A 13,979-nucleotide genomic window follows, 5' to 3' on the forward strand; every position below is an offset into this window, starting at 1 on the left:
TTCATGAGTCCGGGTGGTGTCTCTCATCCTCTTCCTCCAACCTGAATCCATCTCTACCAGAATGGACTCGTCATAGCGGAAGTCCTGTGGACCCAGTAAGGGTGTCTGCTTGGGATCTCCCAGTGCTTGTGCCTGCAAACACTGAGGTGCCCTCCGTGTGAGCTCAGGCCTCACCCCGGTCCTCCACTGGTCCCTCCCAGGACAGGAACACTCCCACGTGTGGTCTATACTTAGCCTTCTGCTGTAAGTGGACTCTTGTATCAGTCCCTGTTGAATCAGGAAATCAGTCACTTTCCCTTCTAGTCCTGAGTTTCTGAGGTTTTCTAATTAGACTTTTAATGCCCTGTAGAAACTGAAATCTTGATCAACCACCTTGTCTTCAACAACCCTTCCCAGGGGTACAAAGCCTTGTGCTTGTACATCTTGGGGGAATGATCAGAGACTTATGTCCACAGTTGTGGTTTTTTTGTTTGTTTTGTTTTGTTTTTTGGGTCACACCTGACTATGCACAGGGGTTACTCCTGGCTCTGCACTCAGGAATTACTCCTGGAGGTGCTCGGAGGACCAAATGGGGATGCTGGGAATTGCATGCAAGGCAAATGCCCTACCTGTTGTACTATTGCTCCATCCCCAATGGGCACAGTTTTGATACCCCTTTCTAAGTGATGCCTTGCAGCTCCATCACAGCCTCCTCACAATGCCCTCTGGCTCCCTTGCCCACCTCCATCATGCCATAGAAACTGTCTAGGACTGTGATTCCCATCGCCTGCCCACAAACACTGAGGATCCCATCAGCATTTTCACAGTGCCAGTCAACTGCGGGCCATGCCTTCAGCCGCCACAATATTTTCTTTGCGTTGAGGGCTCTGAGGTGCCCCTGTTAGCTTTCAGGAATGAGGTAATGCAGGCAGTAAAGCCTTGGCTCTCCTCAGAAAACAGGTGCAGAAAGAGGCTGAAGTTGGTGGCCATGGCTGGTGCTGACCAAGCACCCACTGCCCCTTTCTCAGTCTGCTGTCCAGGATTGAGGGCCCCTTGGCTATCCCCTTGTCTGGGAGCAAAAATGAGCCAGTCCATTGACCAAGGGGTCTCATACATGTGATGCTTCCAGGATCAGAGCTGGATGAAGCTAGGGAGGCCCAAAGCCCCCCGCCCACCCACTCTGCCAGCACAGAGCTGCACAGAGCCTGGCCTGGACTCACCAGCCGAGCCACACCGAGAGGAGCAGCACCAAGGAGCCCTGAACGAGGCCTGCTGCTCTGCATCATGTCTCCACTTCTTAGAGGGGTTTTCCCCACCGCCCCCAGTCTTCCCTTGTTTCAGACACCGCCTTGAGGCTTAGGGGTCCTTGCCTTCCGATGGCTTCTAGTGGTTCACAGGCTTTCTTGGCTCTACTTAATGTTGTTCGTGGGATAATTTTTCCTCTGCTGGGGAGGATTGTCTGCTCCCCCCAGAGTGGACATCGGCCCTGCCAAGGTGGGGAAGTAGGTAACTTCCTTTCACTGGGCTTGTAGTCCAAGGGGAAGATGAGGGCAGTGTGGAGGCAGATTCACACGGGGGTGAGCAGAGGGTTTGCTGCAGCACAGCGAGGGTGTCTGGAGAGGCCCTTGCTCTGGCATCGCCTGCTAACTTTATCCACGCCTGGAACCTCCAGTACTGGAACCTTATTTACTTCCATGTCCAACATTCTTTTCCCTCACTCACACTGAAATATCAGGGTGCAAATTCTGCAGTCAGCCAGGGGTCCACAGGGCGTGAGGGAGGCTTCTAAGCCTGACGATTGAATTCTGGCATGCACCCATCTGAAACATTGGTGTTTCGTCTTCTGGGAGTGGCTGCTCTGCAGAAAAGGTCCAGGGGTCCAAGCCTGGGAAGAGGCAAGGAGGCAGCCTCTATCGGCCACACAGGCCGCAGGTCCCAAGGCAGATGGACGGGTTTGACCTGGGAAAGAAGCTGCTTTTGTCATTTCTGAGCCTAGCTGCTCTTGTGCCCGGCCAGAAAGTTCCTGTTTCAATTGTGACTTCCAAAATCAAGTAGACTTCCTGCTTCCCTGCCTCCCAAGAAGGTGAGTGGGGTTTACCAAAGGACAGGTTCCTAACTGGTGCCAACTCTGAAAGAAACAGAAGTGCAGAACAAAGGCTGGCACCAGCCTATGTTAAAGTGGCCATTAATCAGCCCAGAGACCTGGCTCCTGGCCCCACACCTGAGAAAACTCCAGCATCTGTGGAGCAGCTAGAGCTGAGGGAATGAGAGGCAAAATCTCCCCAAGCCTGACACCGAAGGGCCAGGAAGACCAACGGAATCTCTCTGGCCTGGGCCTCTCTGTGTAGTTGACTTCCTCTCCAGGGTAGGCAAGACTGAGTTTCTGCACACTTTCCCTGGACTGCTAATGGAAATACCAGAGTTCTGTGGCGTCCAGCAAAGGGCATTGAGAAGAAAGGTGATGGTCAGTCAAAAAGGATGCAGAGTGGGGCCACTTCCTCTCCTTGTAAGCTGACACTCTTCTAGAAACTTGATCTGTTTTAAGCAAATAATTGCATTGCCAGGTTAAATCTATTTTCTCTCCAGTTATCCTTCTTGCTCTCAAGGCACCACTCACCAATAATTCCCTCTTTGAATAGCTTTAATTTTGTCATCATTACTGCATGAAGCACTGGTTTTTGCAAGACTTTTATTTTTCACAAGAAAAAAGTGGATTCATTTCCTTCCTTAATCATCAGATGTCTCCAGATCCTTTCAGGAGAGAAAATTCTGATAGATTGAGGCACAGAAGCCTAGGTCCCACTTCAGAATCATGTTGAGTGCACCAGGGGCGAGTGAGGAGGGTGTATGGTGCCTACAGGCACTTGTTTCATCCATGTCTCCGAGTGAGATGATTGTTATCTTGTTTTATTCTGGTTGTTAGAACACAGCTGGTTAGCTTATAACAACAAAAATTTATTTCTTAGGGACAAGGCAATAGCTGAAAAGTGTGGAATGCATGCCTTGCATGCACAAGGTCCCAAGTTTGATCCCCAGCACCACATGGCCCCCAGAACCCCTGGATATAGGCCTAGAAGGCCCCTGAGCACTGTGGGCCCTAGGCATCAAACTGCCAGGTCCACACCACCATGTTTTTTATTTTTTAAGAAATCTTTCCCAGAGTGTTTTATTTGTGTTTTGCTACAGCGTAAAGTTCAACAATATCCCAACAGATGTTGTTTGAGTATCCAGTGTACTTGGCACTATGCTTGTATGCTTGGTACTAAAGACACCCAGTGACAAGTGAGCTGGTGACCCCAGATTTGCCTAGTTTGCTTTCAGATCGGACTCCCCCACTCTGACTTTGATCTGTATAAACTGGACTGAGAGTCCATACTTCACTCTCATCTACCACTGGATCAACTTGAATTCATAGTTTTCCTTATATTCCTACTTAAGATAGAAGCAATAGTCAATACATAATCAATGCACTATAGCACTGTTGTCCTGTTGTTCATCGATTTGCTCTAGTGGGCACCAGTAATGTCTCATTGTGAGACTTGTTGTTACTGTTTTTGGCATATCGAATATGCCATGGATATCTTGCCAGGCTCTGCCGTGCAGGCGGGACACTCTCAGTAGCTTGGCTGGCTCTTCATTATCAATGAAGAAACACATTAACCTATGAAGCCAGGAGGGAAGGACGTAATATATCTAAAGTAGTAAAGATTAGACATCGTACCAGATATTCCCCATTGATTATCTTAAGTTAATCCTTCAGGAAACCAAAGGTCAGAGGAAATCTAAGTGGTGTGTTCAGGAACACAGAACCAAGTTGTTGTTTATTTTTTATGTTGTTTTTTAGATTATTTAGGCAGAGGGTGCTCACTCAAGCATTGTGCAGGAAGTGTGGGGCGCTTCCTGATAATTCTCAGTCAACCAGCCAGGTCATAGATCCAAGGGCATGAAGCTATCAGGCCCTGTGGTTCCAGGGCCACCTGGCAGTGCTCAGAACCTCCATGGCTATACCAAGTGGTGCTTGGTGGACCACATGGTGCCAGGGATTGAACCTTAATCCCTGCACTATCTCTCCAACCCCATTTGGTAATATTTTATTGGAGTTAATAAAAAGTCAGGTTCTTTCCACTATAAGGTCACTGAAATAATGAATGTGGGGTAGGAGAGATTGGGTAGCAGGCAAGGCACTAATCTTACCTGGCTCCCCAAGGCCCATCTGGAGTGATCCCTGAGCACAGAGTCAGGAGTAATCTGCAAGCACAGACAGGTTTGACTGAGAAAAAAAATTAAATTTAAAATGAAAATAAGCTGACTTGTGTCTCGACACAGTGAATTTCCTTCCTTCTAAGTGCCCTTGGGGTCAGAGATGAAGTTCAGTGACAGAGTACATGTCCTGCACATATGGAAACTTGAATTCAGTCCCTAGCACCACAAAAGAAAAAGTCTTGAAAGTCTTTTGGTCCTACCAGCGGATAAACATGAAAATGAGCAATTCTTTGGTAGCAGCTCTAAGAAAATCAATGCAGTCACTCCAACCCTGTGTCCTACCACTTCCTGGAGGTCTCAAGTCGGCCTTGACCACTTGATTTCCCATTCTGTCTTTGGCCTCCGTTTCCCTGGATTGGCTTTAGTCTTCTGGTTTTCCTCTTTACGTCTAAAATGATGGTACTCTCTGAAAAGGGGATCGTCATCTATAGTGGCTCAGGAAAGTGAAACAATAGTCTAATATAGCCTTGTATTTATGCATATGTGTGCACACCCTTACACAGAGGCCATTTGAGAGTAATGGAAACAAAAATTAAATCACTGAATTCCTTGAAAGCAGAACTATTCCATATGCATTTTTCCATCCCATGAGATGCATTTAGGAAAAGTTTAATGCATGCATACATGCATGAATGAATGAATGAGCATTACAGAATTAGAGAACAAGGCAAAAGAGAACCAGAATATTAATGTCAAAAAACACCACTAACATCTCCAATCTTCCATCAGTGCAGAAATCTCTACACCTTCCTACTTTTTATAGTTTCCCTCTTGCTAAAGGCAGCTCTGAGAAATCTTCCTTTATGCTGAATTGAATGTGGCTTTTTCGCAAGTTCCCTGCTTTGTCATCCTCTTGCTTTCTTTCCTCGTATAAATGGGACCACACAGCAATGTTGAACCCTCTTTGCTGAACTTACAGCATAGTGCAGAAGATGTTAATAAATAAATAGGACATGGGTCACACAGGGGGATAAGGACCCCTCGAGGCACCTACATTAGATACAGTGGCCAGGAAGGTACTAACTAGTCTGGGCTAGAGGGAAACATTTCAGACAGAAAGAAAAGCAAAGGCCTGAAGGTGTATTGAGCTTATTTGGGAATATGAGCACAGGTGCATGAACAGGAGGTGAAGGCAGGACCAAAGCCACACACACCCTCAGGGCCAGCAGGGGGCGCAGATTTACCCTGGCTGCCCCCAGAAACCACAGAGCAGGGGGCTCAGGTGAGGGAATTCTACCCCCTATTGTATTTCTGAGCAGCACTCGGACTTTGTAGAACAGAGTGGTGTGAAGCAGGAGCTGGGCAGGTGGGCACAGGCTCCCAGAGATGCAGCGGGGGTAGTAGAGACGGACGGAGGAAGGTGGACAGAAGCAAGGTGTGCCATCCCCCGGAGGTGACAGGATGTGAGAGCAAGGAAAGGGCATCAAGCAGGGCACTGAAGAGTGGTGGAATCCTCTCTCGTACCCATCTTCCTACCACCCAACGCTGCCACCTGCAGCTCCTGAACTAGCCCCACGCATGTCGGAGAGTGCCACGAGCTGATCTCCACAGACAGCAACTCCTGGGAGAAACTGAGGTGTCGCTTTAATGGCCAGATGGATGCAGCTCTGGGGGCTGGAGCCACAGCACAGCGGGTAGGCCGTTTCCGTTTGCCTTGCACATGGCCAATCCTGGTTCGATTCCCAGCATCTCACGTTGGTCCCCCAGCACTGCTGGGACTAATTCCTGAGTGCAGAGCCAGGAGTAACCCCTGAGCATTGCTGGGTGTGACCCAAAACGAAAAAACAAACATCAAAAATGGATGCAGCTCCTAATTTCACTAAAAACACTAATAGCTGAAGAGGAAACTCCCGCTTCAGGAGGAAATTCTCCACCCACTCTCTCTGTTCATCCCTGGTAGCTGGAAGATTAGGGGACAGTGGCCCACACAGCTGCCATCAGGGGCAGTGCTGATGAACCTGACCCGATCCCCTAGAGGAGACCAGGGTTCAGGTGTCCTGGGTGCAGGACAGAGTTTCTGATGCAGATTGCCGAGGTCAGAGGTCAGAGTACAAGCTATGAGGTTATTGTACAAGCTATATCCTGCCCTGTTGGATGAATAGATCCTTGTTTGGGGTTTGTTCTTTCACACTGATTGTATTTTGTTTTGTTTTCCTTTGTAATGATCAGGTTATAGGACTGTGTTCCATAGAACACAGGTTTGTAAATCTGATTAAGGAGGTCGAGGTGACACTTTGGATTGAGTGGCTGGAGCCAAGGAAATTAACTGTCCTGCAACGCATGGGACATTTCTACTCAGAAAGAAATTAGTCTCTGTGTCCCGGGAGTGTATTTGGGCGTGTTTATCTGAGGAACACTGTGGGGGCTGCTCCTTGGGACCTGACTCATGCTCAGTGTCTGGTTAATGACCAAAGTTCGGTGCAGATAAAACTACCATTAGAAAGACGAATGTAACTTGGGTTGAATGATTTTCTGTTTTCTCACTGGCTGGAAAACTCAACTAAAAAACTCCAAGAACAAGATAAAATATTTCTTTCTTAAATGATGTAGAGACTTAGGAAAGTGATCTTCTATATATTTGAGAACAAAATTTGTTTTCAGTAACTAGTACATCCTCAGTTTACTTTAAATAGAAGCCAGAGGAAGAACCTTTGCTATGCATAATAAAGAAATAGCATTTAGACAGATACAATCAAAACATATGTATGTGCATTTGTGTGTTTCCTAAATGATAGTGGCAAAAGTTTATGTTGAGTAGAATTCACGACACACACACACACACACACACATCACATCACACATACAACAGGCACACAGAATGTAAGGGAAAAGTCAAGGAATAAGAAAGAACTTAGATTATAACTGATGCACCCTTTTTCCCTTATTCACATGCCTGTCCTAATCCGTGAGGACAGCCCACTTCTCTGTGTGGGAGAATAATGGCCACACAAAGCAGGGCACATAGGGTCCTGGGCCCCATTCTCCAGACCCAAGGCACTGTAGTTTTGCCTCCCTGAGAAGCACCCCTTGTAGATTTCCCAAGCACCTCTAGAGGGCAGTGTTGCTCCCCATATTGAGTATGATTGCCTCTGGCTAGGGTGGAACTTTTCAGCCTGTTCATTTCACTCGAAATCTATTAAGGACTCAAAGTTCCCACCATCCATAGAGTCCCCACGCTTCAAAAACTCTCCAAACTCTCCACCCCGTTGGAAGCGAAAAACTGTCCAAGACCAGAAGTGGCAGCCCCCACCCCCACCCCCGCCAACCACACCTTGACTGTGTTCAGGATCACTGCAGCCCTGGTTGGAGAGAGTAGGCGAGTAATTCCCCTGATTACTGTTTACTTGGGAGAGCCCCCAGGGTAGCAGGTTTGCGCATTATGCTGTGACAGGCAGGAGTGAGCTTTGTCAGGGAGGGGCCTCCCTCCCCACCTAGGCTCCTACCCCCAGGGATTTGCATATTGTTGCAACATTGTGACAGGTTTCTTTCCTGCCTGGCATTTGAGAGCTTAAGAGTCACTATGAATGATAAAAAATAATAATAATAATAATTATATGACTTGCATAAAGCCTGCGTGTGGGAAGGGTAGTGTTAGCGATTACATTTAATTATTTAATATGGAAAATTACTCACGCTGCATAAAGAAGCCCAGTGGGAAAACACAGTCTGGTTCCACCCCGGTCCCAGGGAAAGTTTCACCGAGCAGCACCTGGGGGCTTGGCAGAGAGATCCCCCAGCCGGGCACCACCAGGGCCTGCAGGAAGAAGGGCAGCACGGTCAGACAGGCCTCCCCACAATGAGCGTGAACGACCAGTGAAGGTGGGCGGGGCACCCACACTCCCTGTGCCAGGCGCTGCAGGATCTTCACATCCAGAAGCTGCAGCAGTGCTCCGGAGCCTCTGCAAGGGAACAATGCATTCTAAGTCCCCGACGCGCCCCCCACACCCAGGCCACTCCCCGGAAGTGAGGGCGACAGCTCTCTGTGTTCATTGAGGAGGGCCCAGCTTGCTGTTTCTAATGATGGCAGTTGAGGGGCGTTGTCCTCTGACTTCAGCGGCTCAGCCCGCAGGCCCGAGTAGGCATCAGGGCAGCAGGATGGGGCGAGAGAAGGACACTGCACTGGGCCACGAGGCCCCCTTGGGCTCTCTGCTCTCCCAGCGACTCTGATCCCATCAGGATCCGTTTGAACGGACCCTGAGCTGCAGCGTGGGTGCGTGGCCTGGCCCCAGTCCAGGCAGCACCCTCTCCACCCAAGTCCCGGGGGCAGCCCTGGAGAGCTCAGCCCGGCCAACACTAGGGCATCCTGAAGCCTGTCACGTGAACAGAGAAAGAGTAAGACCCTCCCCAGGTCCCGCCAGAACCCTTACCCCATTTCATTTACGTCTTTCCTGGGGGCAGAGGGGGGCTGTGAGAGTCAGGACTGACAGGGTTCGCGTTCCCACACCTCCTGTGGTCCCTGGCACCCAGCCAGGGCTTCTTCAGAGCTGGGGAGGGCAAGGACTGAGAGCACAGGTGGAGGAGGCTCTTTGAAACGATGTTAAGGAGGAACAGCCAACGTCCAAAGAAGAATCAAGTGCAGCCGCTCCTGCTTCAGGTGTATTTCTCGAACAATCCTGAGAGCAGCCCCTACTCACCTGCAGGCTCCCTCTGCCCAGAGCTTGGGCCGACCTCTCCCCCGCACCCCTGCGTGCTTTGCCCTCCATGCCAGGCTGTTGAGAACTGTCCCTGTGCGAGTGACTCCAGGCGCCAGCGGATGGACACATCCCGGCGGGAGCCGCGGAAGCAGCCAGACCCCCCCTCCCGACCGCCGGGCCAGGAGCAGCTGCGCACTGCGGTTCTGCCTTCCCCATTAGACGCCACCAATTTCCCTGATTACTCTTATGTCTAAATGACATCCCAGTGTAATACAATTTATATTATCTCTGCTTGGTGTCAGTTGCCATTGTGGCCCAGGATGGTCCAAGGGCGTCACTCAGCAGACGCCACTGCCATGTTCCAGCTGCCGCCAGAGCCCCCATGCCCACCTGCTGCAGTTCATCCCCCCCCACTCCGAGCTCCCAGTCCTGCACCCCCAAACCCAGGAAAGATCAGGGCTCTTGGAGGGGGGGAGGGAGGGGCTGTGCCTGTGTCCCTGCCACAATCTCTGGGCTGCAGAGCTCCTTCTCCTGGAGGCTGGCTCCCTCCCACAGGGCGCTGTCTCTCACGGCCTCCCTCCCCAGCCCATGTCTGGCCCACCCCTCCCAGGGTGCTGCACCCACTTTCTCCACTTCCTGAGCACTGATGCTGCTTTCCATGTGAGTTGCATGAACGCAGAGGCCTGGGCTCCACTCTGGGTGCTTTCTCTATCCTCTCCCCTCCCCTCCCCACCCTCCCCTCCCCTCATCTCTCTGTCCTTCCCCTTTTATGTTCTTTTCCCCTCTCTTCCCCTGCTTTCCAGTCCCCTTCTCTCTTCTGCTCGCTTCGTTTTCTTCCCCTCTCCTCTTATTCCTTCTCCTCCCCTCTGCTACTCCACTCCCCTCCCCTCTTCTTTCCCCTCCCTTCCCATCTCCTCTCTTCCAGTCTCCTCCCCATTTATTCTCTGCTGTCTTCTCTTCCTTTCCTCTCTCTTCTCCTTTCTCCCCTCTTCTCGTTCCTGTGCCTCTGCTTTTCCTTTCCTCTTCTCCCCACCCAGGTCCTCTCCCCTTTCTTCTCACTTCTCTCCTACCCTCATGACCAGCTTGTGAGTGCTGGAGGTGGGCCTGTGCCCACACGCGTCCATCCAGGGATCATGCTCTTACCACCTCGACACCCCACCCCCAAACACTTCTTTCAACATGGATTCACTGCAGTGATGAAAATGATGCAGGGCACAGAGAATCCGAAGGAGAGGGACATCCAGAATCTGTATTTGTGCAGGAGGTACCAGAGGAGGCTTCTGCAGAAGTCTTTCTCTCCCAATAACATCTTGCTGAAGCCAATCTGGATTTGGGCTGTACAGCCGATGCATAGGGGATCAGCAGCAATTGGGAGGATAGAGCAGATGGAGGGTCTCAGGGGTGGCTCTGAACTCAAGACATCCTCAGGAGACAGCTAGAGGGAGGTACCCATCTCCCAAATTTACCTTTAGGGGCCAGGAATTGGAAAAAGGAAGTGCACTTGAAATCAGGAGGTGTAGGCCTGGCAAGGGGAGGGTCTCCAGCTTGACAACCCTGCCCTTCCTAGTAACCCTCCCCCTGCCTGAGGCTGAGAGCTGAACACTAAGAAGTTGCCTCATCACTTTCAGGGTGGGAGGGGGGTCCCCTCAAACCCTCCCCCAACACCACCTTCTGACTTCTGCTCTCCCACTTGGGACTCGGTCATCAGAATAAGGAGTGGCAGGCGTTACCAGGGTCCCTGTCACACTGACTTTGGAGGGGGAAGAACCTGATATCTTCCCCCACATTCCACCTTCCTCCATTGCGTGTCCAAAACCTATATGACCAATGTCTTCCAGCAGATTAGGGCAAAAATGTATGAGTGAGACAGACAGGGAAGAAGGAGAAGGGGGAAGGGAGGGGCATAGGGGAGCAGAGAGAGGGAAAGAGACAGGAAGAACACGAAGCTTTGACAGCCCAGAGGGACTTGTCAGGGGTCTCTTTCGGACAGGCTCGGGAGCTGATTTCAGCCTTATTGCCAGAAATGGGTGTGGAATGGGGGGCAAAGGAGATAGTGGAAAAATGGGAAGGGGAATTTACTGAGGAACAGAGACCTGAAACTGGATCTGAAACTATTTTCTGGACCCAAAAATGGGTCCAGAATTGCAGGATTGACGGGCTCCTGAGTCAGAGGGGGGCGGGGAGGTGGGTGGGTGGTCAGGGTGAAAATTGCCTCTTAAAGGGATCCTGTCACACCCTCACCACACAGATGTGCTTCCTCACCCCTGCGCTCCAGCTCTGTCAGTAGCTCCTCAGAGCAGAGCCCTGGGCGACGAGCAGACTGTTGGTTTCTGCAGTGGGCCCACCGGCTCTCTGGCTACAAGGCAGAGGGGTGACTCAGAAACCTCTTTCAGGAAAGCCCAGACGGCCAGTAGAGGCAGCCATGGTTTGCCGGCAGAGGGCCTTGTCAATGAGGAAGACATGGGCTATGTTCGCCCTGTACACACCCAAGTGCATCCAAGGGGAAGGAGGCAAGTGATGCCCCTCCCAGGAGGCTGACAGGGTCCCTTGAGGTGTGGGCCTGTCCCTGGTGCTCACCAGCTGACTGACTAACCCCCGTGTGTTAATCTTCACCTCTCTGATCTCCCTTCTCTTCTCTTTCCGAGGTGCTGCAGACCAAGGTCAACTCACACATTTTGTTTCAGGCCTCTCTGATGGATGAGAGATCCCGACACATCCTCTGAGCACTGAGCCTCACACCAGCCTGTCTTCCTCCTGTCCCCACACCCAAGTAATGTTTTCTTCCCACATTTTCTAGGTGAGATGCGGAACGCACCTGGACTCGCCTGTTCTGGTCACAGTTCCTCTCTTTTCTCTTCCTCCAGCTTCCCACCCGACCTCTTCTGAAATAGCTCTAGTCACGGAGATGATATTCCTATCCAGTGATTTCTCCCCCTCATATTTTCCAAAATCCAATTTAAAAACACAGGCCTATTTATAGTTCATTTGAGGTTTTTGCTGTCTGCCTCTGGTCCTCATAGTTGTTAGTCCCCATTTGTCCTGTGACTGATACCTGAGAAACTAGGAGAGACTTGGAGGTGTCCAGTTCGTGGTGTGTGACCTCAGTGAGAGAGAAATTTCTGCCTCCAAGGCTCTGATACTGTTATACAAGTACTCTGGGAACCCAGTTAGAAAACCATGATTTCCAATTGACCCTCACCTCGCCCAGGCCCTGGCCAACTTCTGCTTCCCAAGTCTGGCATTCCAATGACTCCATAGTGAGGTTCCTGTTTTCTTTTTGAGAAATGTCTGGGAACTAAGAGGCCCCTTTGCCTGCGACCTGACCTCCCACACTTAGAATAACAGCCCTAGGACAGCTTGTCCTGAGCTGCTCTGGAACCAGGGCACAGCTAGGAAGTGGGGAAGTTGAAGGAGCAGGAGAGAGCAAGAAAGAAACCAAAATACAGACTTTGGACTCTTGTGAGTCAAAGATACAGAGCAGTTGGCTGTCTTCAAGACCCAGAAAATTTTCAAAAGACCTTAATGCATATTCTACCACCAACTTCAGAACCTATCTCAAGAAACTCACTAGAGGCCCAGAGAAGAGGGAATAACTGGTTCTTCTCTGTCTTGTCCCCACTGTAGAACATTCCTTTAAAAACTTAGAGTACAATGTCACTTTTAAAGAACACAAATATCTTGTAGTGCTAGGTTATTTTCAGTCCCCCATGGGAATGCTACTATGTTCCTGGACTTTCCTGAACTGGGAGTAAATATACCATGTGGCCATAGACCAGAGCTACATCCCAAGCCTCTCAGGCAAATGGTACAGACCTAAGAATCCCATCCCCTCTTTGTAAAGAGTCCACATGCCACTCCTAGTCCAGAACTTCTGGACATTCCTTGGTTGACCAGTTGTCCATGTAGTCAAGAAAGTCTTTTAAAATAGTTATCGCTTCTCCACATAAGGTATATAGAAAAATAAAATCCCAGAAAAATAAAATCTTGTACAGACAAAATTAACAAAGTCAGAATGGCCATCTTCCCTGTCTATGCCAAAATCTTTTCAATGGCATGCCTACCTACTTCTCTTCCTAATAGAAGAATATCAGTTCAGTTATTTGGAAGTTGTATGATAACTTCATTCACTTTGGGTGGCATTTGCTTCTCAACCAGACCTGAGGTCAGAATGAGGGAGTTGAGAAGGAACCCCAAGGCGGGAGACACCCCTGAAAGCAGCATTGTCACTGTATTATATCCACTGGTCAATCTGTCGACCTCAGCTCTGTATCCCTGCAGAAATATCCCGGAAAACAGTTGGCCGTGTCCAGTGAACAAGGAATGAGGGTGCCCCTTATTCTGACTCCATAGTGCCCAGCCTCCTGGAGGGATAATCTTCATGAATTGCTCCTTTGTTACTAGTGAGATTTACATGAGTCACCGAGGAGCCCAGATGACCTGGCCACACTTCCAGAACATATTGCAGCTTTATCATCCCCTAACACTCAAGGGACCATAAGCCCATCACACACCTGTGCCCCTCCCTCTCTCCCTCCCTCCCTCCAAACAGACCCTACTGATGGAAGAGAATTGGGGTCCTAGGAGATGCTGGTAGTGGACGACCACATCCCTACACATTGTAACTTGCCCTGCCTGCCCCTTGCACCCATGCCTGCCCCTGGTGGGAAGTGGCAAGAGCCTTGTGCAGGACAGTGGATGGATCTGGAGGAAGGACGGGAGCCACATGACCAAGGGAAGGCAGGTCAGGGGGTTGAACTTGCCACCGTGCTTCCTGGGCTCCTGACTACAGTGAGGGCGTTTGGAACTCCAGCAGCAACACTGAGGTGTCTGGACACTGTTTCTGATGGTGATGTTGCTCTGTTCTTGTCTGTCTAATATTCCTTTTTAATCCCCATCCTGCCTGCCCCTCCCTCATGTAGGGTTACTTTAGTGATCCCTGGAATGTTTTTGACTTCCTCATCGTAATTGGCAGCATAATTGACGTCATTCTCAGTGAAACGAATGTGAGTATGCCTGCCCTTCCCAGGAAACCTTCCTTCCTCCTCGCCTTCTTCTGTGCCCGCCCCCCCCAACAATCTCTCTCTCTTTCTCTCTCTCACTCTC

At 50.2% G+C, this 13,979-nt stretch overlaps 1 protein-coding gene across 9 annotated transcripts in view; it reads left to right on the forward strand.

Moving 5' to 3' along the window:
* CACNA1C (calcium voltage-gated channel subunit alpha1 C) overlaps window positions 1-13,979 on the forward strand; it is a 691,920-nt gene that overhangs the window by 596,487 nt on the left and 81,454 nt on the right. For 5 of the 9 annotated variants that reach the window (XM_055143504.1, XM_055143509.1, XM_055143502.1 and 2 more), the window contains exon 30: window positions 13,796-13,879. The exons of the other annotated variants lie outside the window; for them this stretch is intronic. In XM_055143504.1, the coding sequence (XP_054999479.1) occupies window positions 13,796-13,879 (84 nt within the window). The remainder of the gene's footprint in view (window positions 1-13,795; window positions 13,880-13,979) is intronic. 9 annotated transcript variants of the gene reach the window in all.

This window comes from Sorex araneus, chromosome 6 (genome assembly GCF_027595985.1).
Source record: "Sorex araneus isolate mSorAra2 chromosome 6, mSorAra2.pri, whole genome shotgun sequence".
Classification (NCBI taxonomy): Eukaryota; Metazoa; Chordata; class Mammalia; order Eulipotyphla; family Soricidae; genus Sorex; species Sorex araneus.